We start from the raw sequence: 20,559 nt of genomic DNA, 5'->3' as shown, positions 1-20,559 counted from the left end.
AGAACCAGTTTATTGATGGGGGAGATAGGTTAAGTTTTGAGAGTTTTTTTAGAAGCAGGTTATGTGATATAGTATCAAAGGCTTTAGAGAGGTCGAGTAGAAGGGTAGAGACAATAAAGCCAGAGTCCCGGGCTTCATTTACAGTTTCGAGGAAAGAGAGGAGAGCTGTCATAGTGCTGTGATTAGGTCTGAATCCGTGTTGTGTGGGAGATAGTAGGTGATTATCTATGAGATATGGTAGGAGTTGAAGCTGGATACACTTTTCAAGGAGTTTAGAGATGGGGGACAGGATAGCAATGGGGCGGAAGTTAGTAACACTGTTATTATTGCCACCTTTATGTAAAGGTATGATAAATGCCTTTTTCCAGATTTGGGGAACTATGCTTTCTTGGATTGAGCGATTGATTAGTATGCTAATGGGGTATGCAATTGCTTCAGCAGCTATGCTAAGAAAGTAGGAAGGGATATCATCAGGGGCATTGGTACATGGTTTTAGTTTCTGGAGGAGTTTTTGTATGGTAGAAGTGTATATAGGTTTTAATGAGAATGGAGGAGAGTGTGGAGAGAGGGTGTTGTGGGGAGAAGATGGTGAGGAGGAAGAGGTTGTAGGAGAGGGGGTGGATGGTAAAGGGGTGAAGATGGTGAGGAGGAAGAGGTAGTAGGAGAGGGGTGGATGGTAAAGGGGTGAGGAAGATGAGGAGGGAATGAGAGTAGGAGAGGAGGTGGTTGGGAAAGATTTAGTAGCTATGGGTGGGGAGAGGTAGTAGTGCTGGGTGGAGTGTTGGTGGGGAAAGGAGGAGAGTTTGAGAGTGTGTTGTTAGAGAAGGAAGAAGTTAATTTGGAGATAGATTCAATGAAAAAAGAGTTGAATTGAGTAGCTAAGTCGATATCTGGAGCATTAGGGTCTGGGGTGGGGGAAACAGGCTTACTGGGATTAAGTAGGGTGGAGATGCCTTTCCAGAATTTCTGAGGATTTGTTTTGTTATTGCTTTGGAGAATGGAGAAATAATTTTGTCAATCAGAGATGATCAGCTTTTTTACCCTGTTTCTAAGTGTTTTATATTCGTTGTGAGTGAGGGGGGTCTTATTTTTCTGGTACTTTGTCCAGGCTTTATCTCTTTGCTTCATTGTTGCTAGTGTATTTTTGGTAAGCCAGGGGGCAGTTTTGGTTTTTATTCTTTTAGTTCTTAGAGGAGCATGGAAGTCTAGTAGTTCTAAGAATGTGGTGTTGAAGTGGGCAACAGCATTATCTAAGGGTAGTGTTTTTAGACAATTCCAGTTTATTGCTTTTAGGGAGTTATTAAAGGTAGATGGATTAAAGTTTTTATGATTACGGATTGTAATATAGTTTTGGGTGCTGTGTGGGAGTAGGGGGAGCCGGTGAGTGAAAGTGGGTATGTGGTCACCAAGTGGATCTGGAAGAGTTCCACTGATGGCAAAGTAGTGGGGATGTGAGACTAAGATCCCGTCCAGGATATTGCCACTGGAGAGGTTTTTTGTTTGGTGTGTTATACAGGTAATTAGTTGTGTAAAATTATGTAAGTTAATGTTAAGTGGGTTAATGGGAGACTGAATGGCAGCCCAGTTAATATTCATGTCCCCTAAGATTATTGATTCATAGCTAATGCTGTTGGTAAGCCAGGAGAGTATGTCTTCGAGTGTGGAAATGTTATCTCCTGGGGGGATGTAGAGTGTGGCTATACATATGTATTTGTGTTTGTTAACTTGAAGTAGTGTTAAGAGTAGTTCAGCGTTATTAAATTGAGGAGTAGGTTTGTTATAGGGAGAAATTGACAGGGAGGTTGAGTAGAGGAGAGCTTCTCCCCCCCCCCTTTTTTGTGAGACCTATCTCTTCTGATAATAGAATAGTTTGGTGGGAGTATTTCTGAGTCTTTTATGTGGGGTTTTAACCATGTTTCTGATATGGATAGGATGTCAGGTTTATGGTGTTAGCCAGGCATGCAGTTTTGGGATTTTGTTAACTATACTTTGAGAGTTTAGGGCAGTGAGTAGTATGGATTTGTCTTTAATTGTTGAGGTGGAGGGGCCAGGGTTAGGATGGATATCGCCTGATAAAAGGTTGGAAATGGAATATATATTTGAGTTGGTGAAGTATATGCACAGTCTTGAGAATAGATTTAGTTCTATGGTGTTTTTATAGGATTTAGAGATGATTAAATGGGTAGACTGTTTCTGGGTGGGTATGAGTTTAAATGGGAAAAGTAGAAGGTTTATTATAGGGCAAAGATGGGGTGAGATTGGGATATGTGAGTGTGTTAGTGAAGGGGTATGATGGAAGCATATATTTTTTCCCTAACAGATTTGTTTGTTTTTCAATTGAATTGTACAGGTTATAGGTCACATTAAAGGTGGAAAAAGTTTTGAAATGATTTGTTGTGGTCATTTTTTAATATCACAAAAACCTGGCATTTTAACAGGAGCATGTAAACTTTTTGTATCCACTATACCTTCATTAGAGTAGTGAATTTCTACTGATCTGTCATCGGAACCAATGTTGGTAATACACAGTCTTTTTTGCTGTCCAACCACAATCTGATTATATTCCCTCTTCTGGCTTCTATGACAATTTCTTTCCCTTCTCTTGGTTTAGATTTTGAATCTCTACATGAATGGCCCTATTCTGCACTCCCTTACTTACATGAAATAAGCATATCACACTATTGCTTTACCTGTTTCTCATTTCATGCAGTGGCAGGCCATACAGTGCTGATGGATACTCCCTTTCCTTCATCTTCTATAATGCTTTAAAATAGGGAAAATTTCTCCCTATTATATAACTTCATAAGTTAAGTCAGAAGCCACAACTGCAGGACACAACATGTTCCCTAGAATGGTTGAATTTCTATATTTTGTGAAGGAAATCTTCATTTGCACCACCAAGAACCCATCTCTCTTCCATGTTTTGTTTATTAATATCTTATGCCTACATATACAGGAACCTTTGCCAATGGTATTAATGCTTCCAGAATGCACCTGTCACCATTCTAAGAAAGGATGCAAAACTCAGACTTTAGCCAAGCAAGAAATGTCTTTACTTAAGAACAGGATCATGAGAGACCAAGTAAAATAAACTTGTGTCTCCCCGAGCTAAATAATACCTTTTATTTTTACTGTAAAATTACACAGTATAAATTCAACAAATATTACACAGTTTAGCTGACTGACCTAAAGAACAATACACGTTTCTGCAGACAGTACATAATTGTGCTTTTTTACCATAACCTTGGCCATACTAAACAACTAACCTTATTTCTGTATAGCTGAGCTAACTAAGCATGAAAATATATTTATGTCAGAAAATGCAAAAAAAAAAAAAAAAAAAATTAAGTCACATGGACCTAAACTCCATTTTACTTTAAGATGAACTTTACTCAAGTTGTTTTTTCAAAAAAAAAATCTAATTTCTTCACACTTCCAAATTATAAAACAATTTACTAGCTTGTTTGCTATATAATGACATAATGTTTTTTTTCAATAATCCGAGCTGCAGTCTTATCACATTCCATAGGAATAGTTTCATTTGTAGCATGTACATCATTTTTCACAGATTTAATATTAACATTCCCTCAATACTAGTGGACTGTGGCTGCTTGACCCCTCAAACCACATCTGAAATAAATTAAATCATTAATTAATTAATTAATTTAACATTTGTTAACCGGGAAAGTACAACTAGAACAAAGCCCATTTTCAGAGACCCTGGGAGAAAAGCTCCATATGCATGTCTTTGAAATGTGGGAGGAAACCGGAGTACCCAAAGGAAACTCAGAGAATGCAAAGCGGACATGTACACTCTTCACAGAAGGCAATCCGGTCGAGAATCAAATGGGAGAACCTCTTGCTGTGAGGCGACAACTTTAACCACTGCACCACCCTTCTGTTTCATGAAGACTGCAAATTTATTACTACAATTTTAGACTTAGAAGTAGTCAGTCAAGTTTTAAAAAAAGTGTCATTAACTAATAGTTCTTGCAATCACTCTGTTAACATGTGATGTATCTTTATATTGTATTTAGAACTCAACTATCTTCCTTTTTTGCATTAACAATGTTCATATGTCTGTTATTTACCTGGAGCTTTTCTCCCCGGGCCTCCGCTGAAAATGGACATGTATCCAGTCGGACTCTCCCGGTTAACAAATGTAAAATAAAATAAATAAACACCCATTTTCTCATATTACTAGGGAATGCTCTTTTAAATCTCTCTAGTGCTAGAATTTCTAGAGTTTTCATTTTACTGTTACTATCAATCCCATACCACAGCATTAAAATAGGTTTAAATCATGCAGCTGCATTCTTACCACTTTGACAGCATAAAAAATTGCAGTTGTGAAATTATTATGGTTTACACTTCAGAAGCAATCCCTGGTAAGCCCAACAGTTTAAGTTTTTCATTTAAGGCTTTCAGTACCTGACTTGTCAGTAAGGAAGAACACATTTTGTCAATTCTGATCTAATAAAGTTCTCTTTGTTGATGTACCTTTTGAAATAGAGCAAATATAACTATGTTGCCTTCTTTACTCATGGCAGATACAGCTCTGAGGGCAGCAGTCACACTGGCAAGTCCATCTAGTTGCTCTTTGAACTGCACAAGCTTCTGATTAATCTCCACCTTAGACGCCACCAAAATTTATTGTAAGTTATCCATGGTTGCACACAAAAACATAAACATAACAGGAATTAGAGAGACAGAGCGAGAGAAGAGAAGTTCTCTCACTTGGCAGCAGAGGTATATCAAGGAATTGTGTTTTGGTTAAGTCTACGGCCAAGTGCCCATGTACACATCATAGTTTTATTTGCAGATTCAAAACAAAAATGAAATGAAACTGTATCCTAATCCACTTTGCAAAATAAGTCTCAAGAAAAATGTGGACAATGCTTATGGTATCTTCAATCAAATTTAAAGTCTTTAGCGGCATCTCCAACCCAAAGGTTCAGTCTAAGACAGCCCTTCCAGCAATACTCTGTAAAAAGTTATAACTGTAGGCCCTGGACAGACCTTTCCTCAAGCTCCACAAAGGTTCTATGCCCGAGCTTTTCAGACCACGCCTACAATGAGCCCTGAATGGGTCACACAGTATAATGAATCTTCAAGGCAGAACATCAATTTCATCCCAAGATGAATTTCTAACTGAGGAAGCAACTTCCTGAATTCTTCTTTGTCAGGCAACCCCTTTTTATACACCACTGTTAGTTATCTCTCCCTTCCTAATTTCAGTGACTGCCTGACTAATGTGCTGTGACAGGACACAAGACATTTTGCAAAACTTCCTTTAACTTCCTTTTCAAGGCACAATTAATGACAAGATATCTTGCCTATATCTATCTTTATACATGTATCATAATCTTAATCTATCTATATATCTATATCTATATATGTACGTATATTTTATAAAGATATATATATATATATATATATATATATATACACACACACACACACACACACACACACACACACACACACACACACACACACACACACACACACACGTGCCACGTGCACATATTTATTTACAGATACGCACTTGTAATTACAGGGTCTAATTGAAATAAATACCACAAATTCAACATTTACTATACATTGAAGGCACAAAATCAAAACTAAGACATATATCAAAGTAACATTGAAAATAACAAAATAGTGCGCACTCCCACACCCCTGCTAATTAAATATACTAACTCTGAGATTTCACAAAAGTGGGGAATAAGGAAAACCTCTTAACCACTGCTACTGATTTCACACTAACAGACAGCAACTCACACAGAACTCATACCCACACAGACATACAAGCACATTCAACTAGAAGGCACACACTCATACATATTCAGACAGACACACACACACACACACACACACACACAATCCATTTTCACTAGATTCGACATATAACTGGTTAAATAAGTTTGAGGGAAGTAAATAGTGTGGGAAGAAATAGCCAGGGAATTGTTATGGCTAGGCTTGTATAGGCCCTAGGGCCGATAGCCTAGCACCAACCTAAGAACCTATGTAATGTAAAATCAACAGAAAATCAACCATCTAAATTTCAAGGAAATGAAAGGCACCCTTGGGACTTGAACACATTTCTTCTTATGATTTGTCCTCTGTATGGAAGTGGCAGAAGAAGACTTGCTCCCCCTAACAGGGCCTGTGGCAGAGCCTACCCCAGTAGCCCTCCTACAGGGCCCATGGCAGCGCCCAGCCCAGTGGTTAGATGATGTGTGACCATGGTTGCCAGATTTACAACCCACCAGGTAGGGACAAAAAAAAAGGTCTTTCACAGCAAAGTGAAGACCAAAAAAAAAAAGGTCTTTAATCTGGAACAGAGTTCCACATTAAAGAACAGTAGCTCTGCACTAAGCACGGAGCTTCTCGTGTTTAATGCATTGCAGTTCCACAATCAACACAAGTAGCTCCGTGTTTAGCGATTTTTGATTGGCCTGTATACCGGCATACGGGCCAATCAAAATTCGCTAAACACGGAGATTCTCGTGTTTAATGCGGAACACAAGAAGCTCCATGTTTTGAGATTTTTGATTGGCCCGTATGCTAGGTATACGGGCCAATCAAAAAAAAAAAAAAAAAAAAACAAAGCGGAGGCTGGCCGGGATTTAAACCGGCAGGTCGGGACTCGGGATCAGGCTGCTGATCTTGGGACAGTCCCGTCCAAATAGGGACGTCTGGCAACCCTGTGTGTGACTCAGTGGAAAGTACAGTTTTGTACCTACAATAAATGTAGATGTCCGAGAGGTATGCATCTGCAGTCCTAACAAATGGGGTGTCCTGTCCTCAGGCAGCCCTTCGGTCGGCCGGATTCCAAAGTCTGGGTCTGGCCTCGGCTGATGTCGCACTTCACCCGACGTCATAACTGCAGTTCTTCGGGTATAAAGGTATCAGCCGACACCATTTTCCTCAGTGTTTCTTGCCCCGGATGCCAGGTGCCCTCTAGGAAGGCTAAATTTGGATAAATGTAAAAGTTTCCAAATAACAGAGAGCAAATAAAAATAAACATGTATATACATATATACAAACAAATACACCATAATAGATTCCCCCAGCTAGCTAGAAGATGGGCAAATACCCTAGGAGTACCACAGAGGGGAAGGAGGGAGGGTAATCCTGACTGCAGATGCATACCTCTCGGACATCTACATTTATGGTAGGTACAAAACTGTACTATGTCCTTCAAGGATGCATCTGCAGTCCTAACAAATGGGTAGAATACCATAGCCAAACTGGGGGAGGAGGTAATAATAAGATTATGGTGTAGTTAAGATCCCTTGCAAAACAGCAGTGGCAAAACCTGCTCGGGATCTGGAGTATAAGGGTAGATTATAATGCTTGGCAAATGTATGCACGGAGCTCCAAGTAGCAGCCTCTAAAATGTCTTTGGTAGCCACCGTAAAAGAAAGCTGTAGTAGTGGCTGTAGCCCTTGTGGAGTGAGGTCTGATGTTTTCTGGAGTTGCCTTTCCATGGTGAAAGAGTAACAAAATCTAATGCAATTTCCTATCCATTAGAGATTGTCAGTTTTGAAATTGCTTTTCCTTCCATTCCTGTTGCATATGCTACCAGTAGCTGGTCAGTTTTTCTATTGCTCTTGGTTCTGTCCAGGTAGTAGCGCAATTGTCTATGTACATCCAAGGTATGTAATAGTCTTTCTCCCTGTTCTGTGGGTTGGGGAAGAATGTAGGTAGGTGGATAGCTTGGTTTAAAGATACCCTGGAGACCACCTTTGGCATAAAAGTAGGATTAGTTCTCATGGACACTCTATCTTGATGGAAGATAAGGAAGGGCTGTACTGCCATTAATGCCTGTAATTCAGAAACCCTTCTTGCTGAAGTGATTGCAAGCAGGAAAGCAGTTTTCCATGATAAGTACTGTAATTCTGCTGTTGCTGCTGGTTCAAAGGAGGAGGGAGTGTCAACTTTTCTAGCACAAAGTTCAAGTCCCATGCGGGCAATGGTGGCTTCCTTGGAGGTTTTACATTTTTAATTCCTCTCAAACTGCCTGAGTAGAGGATGTGAGAAGACTGGAGGGTCCATGTTGTATTCTGCTGAAATAGCTGATGCATGAATCTTAATGGAAGAATAGGACAGGCCATTGTGGAAAACTTCTGCCAAGTATTCCAGGATGTTAGCTATGTTTACCAGTGACACATTTTCTCCTTTTGTTGCACGCCAAATGAGATATCTTTTCCATTTTGCTGAATAAGTTTTCCTTGTTGAGGGTCTGCGAGCCTCCAAGATAATGTCTTTAACCCTTTGAGATAAATCTGGGTTATTTTGTCTTATGCAATGTTCCAGGCAGCTAGCTGCAGCATTTTTAGGTTTGGATGCAGGGTTTTGAAGCTGTTCTGTGTTAGCAGTAAGGGAACTAGGGGCAAAGGCCATATTTGTTCCCGAGACATACTCCTCAGTAATGGGTACCAATGCTGCCTCGGCCAGTCTGGAGCTATCAGGATGATCCTTGGACGTTCCTCTTTGATCTTCAATAGCACCTTGTGCATCAAAGGAAGAGGTGGGAATGCATATGCTGTCAGGTTTTTCCAACTGAAAGATAGGGAGTCCACCTTCCAAGCAAGTGGGTGGTATGCCCTTGTGCAGAATTTCTTCAATTGGTGGTTGTGTGGGATGCAATAAGTCTATTTCTGGTAGTCCCCATTTCTTGTAATGGATTTTGAAGATGTCTGGGATGCAGCATCCATTCGTGGGCATCCGTGGTAGTTCTGCTTAGGATGTCTGCTAGTATATTTTCTTTTCCTGGTACAAATATTGCCTGTAGCTGAATGTTGAAGCTCAGGGCCACATTCCAGAGGTCCATTGCCATGCGGCATAGAGGGTATGAATGTGTGCCTCCCTGTTTGTTGATGTACCACATAACTGTGGTGTTGTCCGTCCTTATCAGCAATTGACCCTGTCGAAGAAATGGTCTGAATGTCTGAATTGCCAGTTTTACTGCCAGCATCTCCTTTTGATTTATGTGTAGGTTCAGCTGGTCTTGAGTCCATAAGCCTTGTATGCACTTGTCCAGCATGTGTGCCCCCAACCGAGGTCTGAGGCGTCCGTGGTGATAGTCTGGCTTGGTTGAGGGCTGTGGAAGGGCAGTCCCTTTGTTCAATTGACAGGCCTGAGCCCACCATTGGAATTCTTGCTTCAGGCATGGAATTATTGGAATTTGGGTTTCTAGGCTGTGCTTGTGCTGAGACCATAAATTCCTTAGGTACCATTGCAACTTTCTCATATGCAGTCTGGCATGTGGAATCAATATTATGCAGGATGCCATGTAACCCAGGGCTTGCAGGACTTTCCTTGCTGTTAGCTGGTTCTGCTTGTTAATGCCATGAAATAGAGAGGAAGTTGCTTCTGCTTTTCTGCTGTGAGAATGCCATTTGATTTGATGTGTCCAGTTCTGCACCCAAGAAAGTTATCCTTTGGGATGGTATCAGCCTTGACTTTTTGATATTGACTGTGTATCCCAGGGCTTGCAGTAGATGAATGACCTTTTCCAAATCCTTTGCTAATTTGTTTTTGTTGTCCGCTTGTAACAGGCAGTCGTCCAGGTAAGGGTAAATTTGAATTCCCTGAAGCCTGCAATGAGCAATTACTGATGCCAGGCATTTCGTGAATACTCTGGGCGCAGTAGATAAGCCAAAGGGCAATGCTGAGAATTGATAATGCTCTGATCCTGCAAGAAATCTGAGGTATCTTCTGCAATTTGGTCGTATGGGGACGTGGAGGTATGCCTCCTTGAGATCTAGAGTTACCAGCCAAGACTCCTTGCCCAGCATGGGAAGAAGCTGCTGTAGGGACAGCATTTTGAATTTTGGAACAATGAGATATGTGTTTAGACGGACAGGTCGAGAATAGGTCTCCATTGGTTTTCTTTTCTTGGTACCAGGAAAAGTCTTGAGTAAAATCCTTGCCCTTGTTCCATAGATGGTACCTTTTCTATAGCTCTCATCCTTATTAAGTGGTCTATTTGTTCTAGAGCTTTTGTCTTTTGATTTGGAGGTAGGTTTGGCATTCCTCTCTTCCTTGGTAGAGTATGGAAGTGAAACCTGTAACCTTGGTCTATTGTCTGTAAAATCCATTTGTCTCCTGTGATGTGATGCCAGTTTACTGAAAATAAGGCTAGCTTTTCCGCCTAAGGGTGCTTCTAGTTGTTCCCTGGTAGGCGGTCTCAGAGCCAAGTCACTGTGATTGTCCTGTGGAAGTGGTAGTGGCTGGATCTGTGGCAGTACTTCGCTGGTTGTTAGGCTGCCACTGATGTCCCCTGTAGGCACCTCTGGATTGACCCCCTGCCTCTTGGGCGCCTATTCCTGCCTCTCTGTGCTCTGGTGGTGTCTGGAAAGGACCAATTCTTGGAAGGCCAGTTCCTACTAAACCTTGGAGGCTGGACCTGTAAGAAATCCTTGACTGTCTGGACAGATTTTGCTTTCTTCCACCTTCTTCAGCACCTGCTGTGCAGGGGAGCCAAACAAATTGAGCTTATCCATGGGAGCATCTAGGAGCTTTGATTTAACATGGTCTGGTAAGGACTGCTCTTTTAACCATGCATGCCTTCTGATCACTGTACCAGTCATAGCTGATCTAAAGGAAGCCTCCAGTGCATCATAGCCACATTTTAAGGAATGATTACTGACCTGCTGAATGTTATGTACCATTTCCTGAAGAGATTTTTTGTCTAATGGTTCAGGCGAGGACAGTTTTTTAGTTAACTGATCTAACATAAATTCCTGATACTGAATCATGTGGAATTGACAGTTTAAGGCCCTAGCCGAAAGAGTAGCAGAAGTATAAACTTTTTTACCCCATCTCTCTAAGGCCCTAGATTCCCTTTCAGAGGGGAGGGGGTTTTTGGCAGAGGTAGCTGCTACTGCCTTGGGTCCCTGAGAAATAGTTTCAGGATCTGCAAAAGGAGCCTTATACAAATGATAATGTGTCCAGAACCCTGTAGTACCTGTCGGGCTTAGCAGGGGCCGGAGGAAGAGAATCAGGAGCAGTACAAGCATCATTAAATGCATCATCCACAACAGTAAGAACTGGAGGAATGGCTAAAGGCCTATGCTGTGGCAAATGCAAAAAGGTCCTAAGCCTTTTCCTAGTGTCTGAAAAATCCTGGCCCTGCCATTGAAATTGTTCCCTCATAGCATGCAAGGTTTCCCCAAAAGAAAATTCCTCAGGAGGAGGAGAGGCAGAAGGAATGGAATCTTCTGCATCAGAGTCCTCATAAGGAGAATAAGGGCCCCCTGGAGGGTTTGTATTTTCTGAATCATCAGAGGAGTAATCTGTAGAAACTGGCTCAGGGGGCTCTGCTCTAGGCCTCTTCTCTGGAGGTGGGTGAGAGGCCCTGTCAGGGTGAGGTTGGGATCCCCGGATCAAAGAAATGAGATCCTCTGCTAGACTAAGCATTTGAGGTACTAGAGCTAGGCCTGTGAGAGGGGTCTTAGCAGGCACAGTCTTAGATGATTTTGCTGCTTTAGCCCTGGCAAAGCCTTAATCGACATGGATGCAGGGGCCAGCTCCAGCTCCACGCAGGAGTAGATATATCCAAAGGAATAGTATCAGATAAATCCTGTGAACCTGCAAGAGCAGGTGGGATTTCAGTAGCAGATTCAGCCATGCTGGATGAGGCCTAGGGAATGCTCTTTTAAATCTCTCTAGTGCTAGAATTTCTAGAGTTTTCATTTTACTGTTACTATCAATCCCATACCACAGCATTAAAATAGGTTTAAATCATGCAGCTGCATTCTTACCACTTTGACAGCATAAAAAATTGCAGTTGTGAAATTATTATGGTTTACACTTCAGAAGCAATCCCTGGTAAGCCCAACAGTTTAAGTTTTTCATTTAAGGCTTTCAGTACCTGACTTGTCAGTAAGGAAGAACACATTTTGTCAATTCTGATCTAATAAAGTTCTCTTTGTTGATGTACCTTTTGAAATAGAGCAAATATAACTATGTTGCCTTCTTTACTCATGGCAGATACAGCTCTGAGGGCAGCAGTCACACTGGCAAGTCCATCTAGTTGCTCTTTGAACTGCACAAGCTTCTGATTAATCTCTCACCTTAGGCCACCAAAATTTATTGTAAGTTATCCATGGTTGCACACAAAACATAAACATAACAGGAATTAGAGACAGAGCGAGAGAAGAAGTTCTCTCACTTGGCAGCAGAGGTATATCAAGGAATTGTGTTTTGTTAAGTCTACGCAAGTGCCCATGTACACATCATAGTTTTATTTGCAGATTCAAAACAAAATGAAATGAAACTGTATCCTAATCCACTTTGCAAAATAAGTCTCAAGAAAAATGTGGACAATGCTTATGGTATCTTCAATCAAATTTAAAGTCTTTAGCGGCATCTCCAACCCAAAGGTTCAGTCTAAGACAGCCCTTCCAGCAATACTCTGTAAAAAGTTATAACTGTAGGCCCTGGACAGACCTTTCCTCAAGCTCCACAAAGGTTCTATGCCCGAGCTTTTCAGACCACGCCTACAATGAGCCCTGAATGGGTCACACAGTATAATGAATCTTCAAGGCAGAACATCAATTTCATCCCAAGATGAATTTCTAACTGAGGAAGCAACTTCCTGAATTCTTCTTTGTCAGGCAACCCCTTTTTATACACCACTGTTAGTTATCTCTCCCTTCCTAATTTCAGTGACTGCCTGACTAATGTGCTGTGACAGGACACAAGACATTTTGCAAAACTTCCTTTAACTTCCTTTTCAAGGCACAATTAATGACAAGATATCTTGCCTATATCTATCTTTATACATGTATCATAATCTTAATCTATCTATATATCTATATCTATATATGTAATTATATTTTATAAAGATATATATATATATATATATATATATATATATACACACACACACACACACACACACACACACACACACACACACACACACACACACACACACACGTGCACATATTTATTTACAGATACGCACTTGTAATTACAGGGTCTAATTGAAATAAATACCACAAATTCAACATTTACTATACATTGAAGGCACAAAATCAAAACTAAGACATATATCAAAGTAACATTGAAAATAACAAAATAGTGCGCACTCCCACACCCCTGCTAATTAAATATACTAACTCTGAGATTTCACAAAAGTGGGGAATAAGGAAAACCTCTTAACCACTGCTACTGATTTCACACTAACAGACAGCAACTCACACAGAACTCATACCCACACAGACATACAAGCACATTCAACTAGAAGGCACACACTCATACATATTCAGACAGACACACACACACACACACACACACACACAATCCATTTTCACTAGATTCGACATATAACTGGTTAAATAAGTTTGAGGGAAGTAAATAGTGTGGGAAGAAATAGCCAGGGAATTGTTATGGCTAGGCTTGTATAGGCCCTAGGGCCGATAGCCTAGCACCAACCTAAGAACCTATGTAATGTAAAATCAACAGAAAATCAACCATCTAAATTTCAAGGAAATGAAAGGCACCCTTGGGACTTGAACACATTTCTTCTTATGATTTGTCCTCTGTATGGAAGTGGCAGAAGAAGACTTGCTCCCCCTAACAGGGCCTGTGGCAGAGCCTACCCCAGTAGCCCTCCTACAGGGCCCATGGCAGCGCCCAGCCCAGTGGTTAGATGATGTGTGACCATGGTTGCCAGATTTACAACCCACCAGGTAGGGACAAAAAAAAAGGTCTTTCACAGCAAAGTGAAGACCAAAAAAAAAAAGGTCTTTAATCTGGAACAGAGTTCCACATTAAAGAACAGTAGCTCTGCACTAAGCACGGAGCTTCTCGTGTTTAATGCATTGCAGTTCCACAATCAACACAAGTAGCTCCGTGTTTAGCGATTTTTGATTGGCCTGTATACCGGCATACGGGCCAATCAAAATTCGCTAAACACGGAGATTCTCGTGTTTAATGCGGAACACAAGAAGCTCCATGTTTAGCGATTTTGGATTGGCCCGTATGCTAGGTATACAGGCCAATCAAAAAAAAAAAAAAAAGCGGAGGCTGGCCGGGATTTAAACCGGCAGGTCGGGACTCGGGATCAGGCTGCTGATCTTGGGACAGTCCCACCCAAATAGGGACGTCTGGCAACCCTGTGTGTGACTCAGTGGAACAAGTCAATGTTATGTTTTATATATATATATATATATATATATATATATATATATATATATATATGTATATATATAAAAATATACATAGATAGATACAGATATGTATAGAATATATCTATCTATATTACATACATACATCTATTTATATATATATATATATATATATATATATATATATATATATATAAATCTTTTTCTCTCTCTCTTTATATATATATATATATATATATATATATATATATATATACACATACATACACCCATCGATCCTCAACCACTTTTTCCCTAATTTTGAACATGAGTCACTGTGCCACTTCAACAGTGACAATCATATACAGAAATATTCACACCAGATATACACAATTTCAAGTATGTAAAGTCATTGGAGGCAGATTTCACACTTTACTGATAAGTAAACAAGTCCAGACTTTACTTCTTAACAAAAACACAAACTCTTGCATTCCAATCTGGTTACCACCCACAGCAAAATGTTCAAATCTTTTCTGATAAGCACTAAGTATTTCAACACTGGGGTCTTCAATAACCTTCCTAGCTCTCCTCAGTCAGATTTCATTCTGCAAATCCTGCGGCTGGCAAACCTCTACTCCTGGTAAAATTCTCCCTCTGCAGAGTCAGGCAATCATCTATGTCTTGCTGAGTGCAGCCCTCTCTTTAAAGTGATTGCAGCAAGTAATCAGTGTTAACTGTCTAATATATTCTCCCAATTTAAATGCTATCACAAGGTTAAGCCACATTTCACTGTTTATAAACACCCATTCAGAAATAATGTTTCTTAAGAAAAACATAGTTTATGAAGGCCTGTGGGTTATGAAACTGAACTACGATACAGTGAGGTTGATGTGTGTCTCAAGGTTTTGGGTATATAAATATGTGATTCCCAGCAGCTTGTCCTCGTCTCTGGGATTACAACACTCATCCGTGTTGTAGGAAGGCTCATATGGGTTGGTTGGTTTGGGGAAAAACACTGGTGATGCAGAATATTCATGTCAATATACTGGTTTTGGGATTATTCATCAGAGATGCAAAATGGTTTTCCAGGACAGTGGTATGAAGTGGACATGTCTTTGGTCTTGAACAGCTTGTGTTAAACAAAGGGACTGAGGAGAGGTTCTGTGATGGACAACTCCCTCAGTCTGTGAGGATCAGTTTTTTTAATTTTATTTTTTGTGACCAAGTATGATTCCCACTAGTTGCACTGCCATTGTTTAATGGCAGACACAAGATAGCACTTAGGCATCTGGATTAATGTGATTAGGACACAGAAGAAATTGTTTTAGTATTCTTTGTGGGCAGTTTTCATTGAGAAATACAGAGTCGAAAAAGTCAGATGGAGCAGGACTGTAGTGACAAAGGAAGCGAGTTTACAATACAAAAAATAAGAAAACAAAAGGAGGAAAGTCGAATCAGTATTAGTAATGAAGAGGTTAAAAAACAGAAACTGAAGTTATGGATTATCTGTGACATGAAGTATTTTGTGTAGAAAATCCAACACAGGTAATGTAACACTATGATGGGAAAGAATGTCCCAAGATAACAGAGAAACAGGTGGTGTGGGAGGCATCAGATGACTTGCCACATGTTGATCCTCTGGAACCTTCTGTAAGAGACCGGTACAAAAGTTCAGTTGAAGTTCCACAGCAAGAAAAGGAGCAGGAAACAGTGGCAACTTTGTCTCAGACAATGCTAGCGGTGTGCCAATGAGCTCCCACGAAGGAGCAGCAGATGAAGCAGGGTGTGTCTGAACAGGATATGCCACAGGAATATGCTCCGGACCTTTCTGTGGAAATGGACAACAAGAAAGGCATTCTCAGATCAGAAGAAAATGATCTAAGGGGAGAACTGCTTGAGAACAACGCGTAGACTTATTTAGACTGATTGAAAGAAACAGATTTACGGGAAGTAAGACCCTAAAGTTTGGAAAAATAGATGAACATAGTAATAAAGACTACTAGCAGAAATGAATGTGGCATAACAAAGGTAAATAGGATATATTACTGTGCAGCTAAATTAATAACAGATAAAGTTTTACCACAAAAACATACAACAGTAAGAGAAAGGAAGGGAAGAAATAAAATGCCACCATGGAAGCACTGACAAGAGAAAACTACAAAGAAATTACGATGAGAAAAACTACAGAAAAGGGAACAGACCATCAAAATACTTAGAGGGATAGATGTGGTAAAAACAATGCTTAGTATCAAAGCAGACTAGGATCTATCATACACTATCATAAATAATAAACTAAAAATATCAACACAGGTATCAAAACTTTGAAGATATGTAAATAAATAGAAAGGAAAAATACAAAATAAGCAACTCATTTATGACCCCCCAAAAAAAAAAAATTATAGAGAACTTGGAAACAAAGAAAAAAAGAATAGAAACACCACCAAAAAAGGAAGCAATATACACATTTTGGAGAAATATTTATGAAGACAAGACCCCATGGAACATAACAAAGATGTTGAATGGATAGAAAAATTAAAAGAAAAGATAGAAAAGACCCCTAACGTAGAACATATGAAACAGAAAGAAGTAACAGCCAGAGAAATTGAAAAAAAATAAATAAATAAGAAAAGCTCCTAATTGGAACCTGGTGAACTTGAGCATCCTGAGGCAATGTAGCAACTACCTCATGTACACTGACAACCCTCTCCTCTTACCTCCTAACAGTCAGACTTGCAAGAGATGCATATATATATATATATATATATATATATATATATATATATATATATATATATATATATATATATATGTGTGTGTGTGTGTCCAAACTGGAAGCCACGCACTCTCCAGCCAAGACCAGAATAGCTGGTCAAGAGGAGAAGGTCAACACTTGCACCACACAACATGGAACACATAGCCCTCCAGAGCACACACCAGCACTACCTTCACATAAAAACACAAACCACACAGCCACCTTTGCGGAGGCTCTCAATAAAAATCTACGCAAACAGCAGAGACCTCTAAGGCAGAAATGCACTCGACCACCACAACACAACACTAATCACAAGACACATAACTCTCCTAAACAGTGTGCCACTCAACCAAAGCCCCTAAGGCAAAACAGCATGCCCAGCACACTAGTCATAGGTGACTCGATAGTGAGGCACACTGATGTCCCACTCACTAGATTGAATAACGAGAAAGTAAAAGTCAGCTGCCTGTCAGGTGCAAGGATCCACCACATAATGCATGCACTCAGGTCCCTCAACAACAGGTACAATATGACGCTGTCATTGTACATGTGGGTGTGAATGACCTGAGACATACCTCCCTGGACTACATGAAAAGAGACATGGAGGAGCTCTTGGATTATGTAGCCCAGGTGGCTATGACCCTAGCCCTGAGCAGGATCCTACCATTACCCAGAATGATACCACAGTACAAGCAGAAAATGATTGATTTCAACAATTGGATAAGTTTCTGGTGTCATTCTAAGGGGATCCAGTATCTGTCTGCCTGGGATGACATGATTGATAGACCTCAATACTTTGCCAGAGATGGCCTGCATCTGTCACCCCTGGGCTTCCAGATACTGATCAAGGCTCTTGCCACCACTATAGTGCTTTTTTTATTTGGTGTTCCAAAAAACAAATTACCACCTTAATAGCTATAAACAAATGCAATCTGATGGTCATGCTGCTCAAAGCTAGCTGTTTAAATCTCAAAATGCACTCGCTCGAAGTCTGCTTGAAATGGAGAACATTGAAATTTTTGCTGTAACAGAGTTAAAAGAAGCAGAAAGCAGCCCTACACTACCAGGCTATAACTCATTCCACAGGTGCAGCTAACATTGGGTAAGACAGTGATTCAGGTCGTAGCCTGCTGTAGGTCCCCAACCATGTCCCAAGACTCACACTCCATGCTCCTAACCACCCTGGAGAATATTAGGGTCCATCCTAACACTCTCATACTGGGCGACTTCAACTACCCCTCCATTAACTGGGAAAACTACTCATTTACCAATACACTTGCCCAACATTTTCTGGAATTCATCAATTCCAATGCCTTGGATCAGCTCATTCTTACCCCGACTAGAGGTAGCAGCATCCTTGACCTGGTCATTACTAACATGGGCGACTGTTGCACTACATCAATAGTGAACTCCTCCCTGGTTAGATCCGACCACAAACTAATCACCTTGGAAAACCACATCCCTCCCACACCCCCCGCAAAGGTAACCACCATGAAAAACTTTTCCAAATCTAACTTTGGGCTCCTAAAAACAGAGGTGGATAACTTCATGGCACCCATGCAAATGGGGAATAGTTGCATGACATAAGCAGGCTTAACTGGCTATAGGAGCTAACAAACTGACTAAGACTGAATCACACATAGTAAAGTTTGTGAGAAGTGGGCCAAATGAATAGGGGAGGGGTTAGATAATAAAAGTTTGCATAAAAAAAGTTGAGTAAACATAGTTCTATTGCTTATGTTAACTCATTAGTGCCAAAAGTGTAACCTGCATGATACCCAGATTGGCACTTACAGAGTCACTGCTGAGAAAAAGTGTCAGTACCACACGTGCATTAAGTGTCCGTTCCACACGTGCAGTAAGTGTCTGTACCACACCTGCAGCTCTCATTTGTGCTGTAACTTTTCTAATGTGTCAAACAGTTATCATTGCATAAACATGGTCACATAGCATTAAAAGTAAGCACCTGTAAAAGCATATTATAGCAAAGTAATACGGACATTTGAAAATTTTAAGGAAAACAACTCTTATCTCCTTAAATCTAAATAGAAGAAGCACATAGTGCAGAAGTGTTTGTGGACCGTGTGCTTCCTTCAGCACCAAACATGGCACCGTGTGCTTCCTTCACTACCAGGAATGGAACCATCGGAAACAATAATCACTGTGTGGTTCTTCTACAGCATTTCAATCAAATCAAATAAAATAAAATGTACCAAGCACTCCTCTATCTACTGTAAATCCTAAATGAAACACGGGTTGCAGCTAGAGATGGACAGTCACCACTGTACCAACTAACTGTCCACTCAGATGTCTGCCCAGATTTAAAATAAGTGTGCTGAATGCCTCCCAGTCCTAACACTGCTACACTGCTTTTTAAGAATCATACTCACCCCTACACCTTGTCCATTTATCAGATCTCATCAATGCAGAGCAAAGGTGTAGGAATCTGGTAGTAGCAGCAGCAAGGGGAACCATTACTAGCAGTCCAACGACCCAAAGAAAATAATCAAATAGTCCAAAACAATGCACTCTGGTGGGACACCCTTCACTAGTCCAGGACCTCAGAATCAGCAAGGGCAAACCAGTACAATCTGTAATGTCCATGCCCTAAATGCAACATCAAGCCAATCTGGAGCTTTTTTTACTTTAGTTAATTGCCATGTTTTGATCTTAAAAATAGAATGCCATGCATTTTTAAAAATCTGGATGCTATAAGCCTTTTTTTCAAAATGCTTTAGTTTAGAAGATTGCTTCCATCAGGATAGCAATTGACTTCATGAGATCAGATTTCCCAAACATTTGTGCCTAAGTAGCAATTGACTTCATGAGATCAGTTTTCCCAAACATTTCTGCCTAAGTAAAGTAAGAGCCTCCTTATCAAGTAACACAGGTGCATGCACAAATAAACATATTGGTAGAAATAAGTTTGTGAGACCATAAGAAATTCTCCTGATAACTATTAGCGTATGGGAGTTTCCAGCTCCATACTGACCACAAACCATTATTTTCACTAAATTATTCCAGTGATTTAGACAAAGTGTCACCAAGCAACCAAATGAAGGTAAAAAGATTCAATATATTAAAAACAATAAACAAGCTTGGAAAACATCTAAGTGAGAAAGACATTTTACCCCCAAATCCTACACATGACCAAATCTTTATGAAATACCAATGATGATATCACCTCCTATGTCCAGTGTATAAAGATGGTCAGACCAGTAACTACTGAAAGACTACAGAATAAGCTATTCAAGATGACCCAGGGTTACAAACTGTTATCGAACATGCAAAATGGATAATCAAATCATTGGACACAGAAAGTACAGTTGTGTACACTTACCATAAATGTAGATGTTCGAGTGTATTCACTGTTGCAGTCATTACATTTGGGTAATCTGCTGGCAGGTTGCCCTCAGTCAGCTTGATTAACAAAGTCTTGGGTCCTGCGTCGTTTACGGTCCCTTCTTTCATGATGTCAGAACGTCAGTTTGCCTTGCCCCAGATGTCAGGTGCCCCAAATGGGGAGCAATATATACATATATATATATATATATATATATATATATATATATATATATATATATATATGTGTGTGTATATAATTTAAAACACAAAAAATATACCTCCAAACAAAAGCAAATACACCAAAAAGGCTTTTAAGCATAGTAAAAGAAAGAA

At 40.2% G+C, this 20,559-nt stretch overlaps 1 protein-coding gene across 1 annotated transcript in view; it reads right to left on the bottom strand.

The window, feature by feature from the left end:
* LOC122792380 (zinc finger protein 84-like) overlaps positions 1 to 20,559 on the bottom strand; it is a 400,930-nt gene that overhangs the window by 117,679 nt on the left and 262,692 nt on the right. The window contains exon 7 of the mRNA XM_044060166.1: positions 18,676 to 18,787. Within this exon, the coding sequence (XP_043916101.1) occupies positions 18,676 to 18,787 (112 nt within the window). The remainder of the gene's footprint in view (positions 1 to 18,675; positions 18,788 to 20,559) is intronic.

Source organism: Protopterus annectens, chromosome 1.part2 (assembly GCF_019279795.1).
Source record: "Protopterus annectens isolate FY-2018-M chromosome 1.part2, PAN1.0, whole genome shotgun sequence".
Lineage (NCBI taxonomy): Eukaryota > Metazoa > Chordata > Ceratodontiformes > Protopteridae > Protopterus > Protopterus annectens.
The sequence above is the reverse complement of the archived record's forward strand: the minus strand, read 5'-3'. Positions and strand labels throughout refer to the sequence as shown.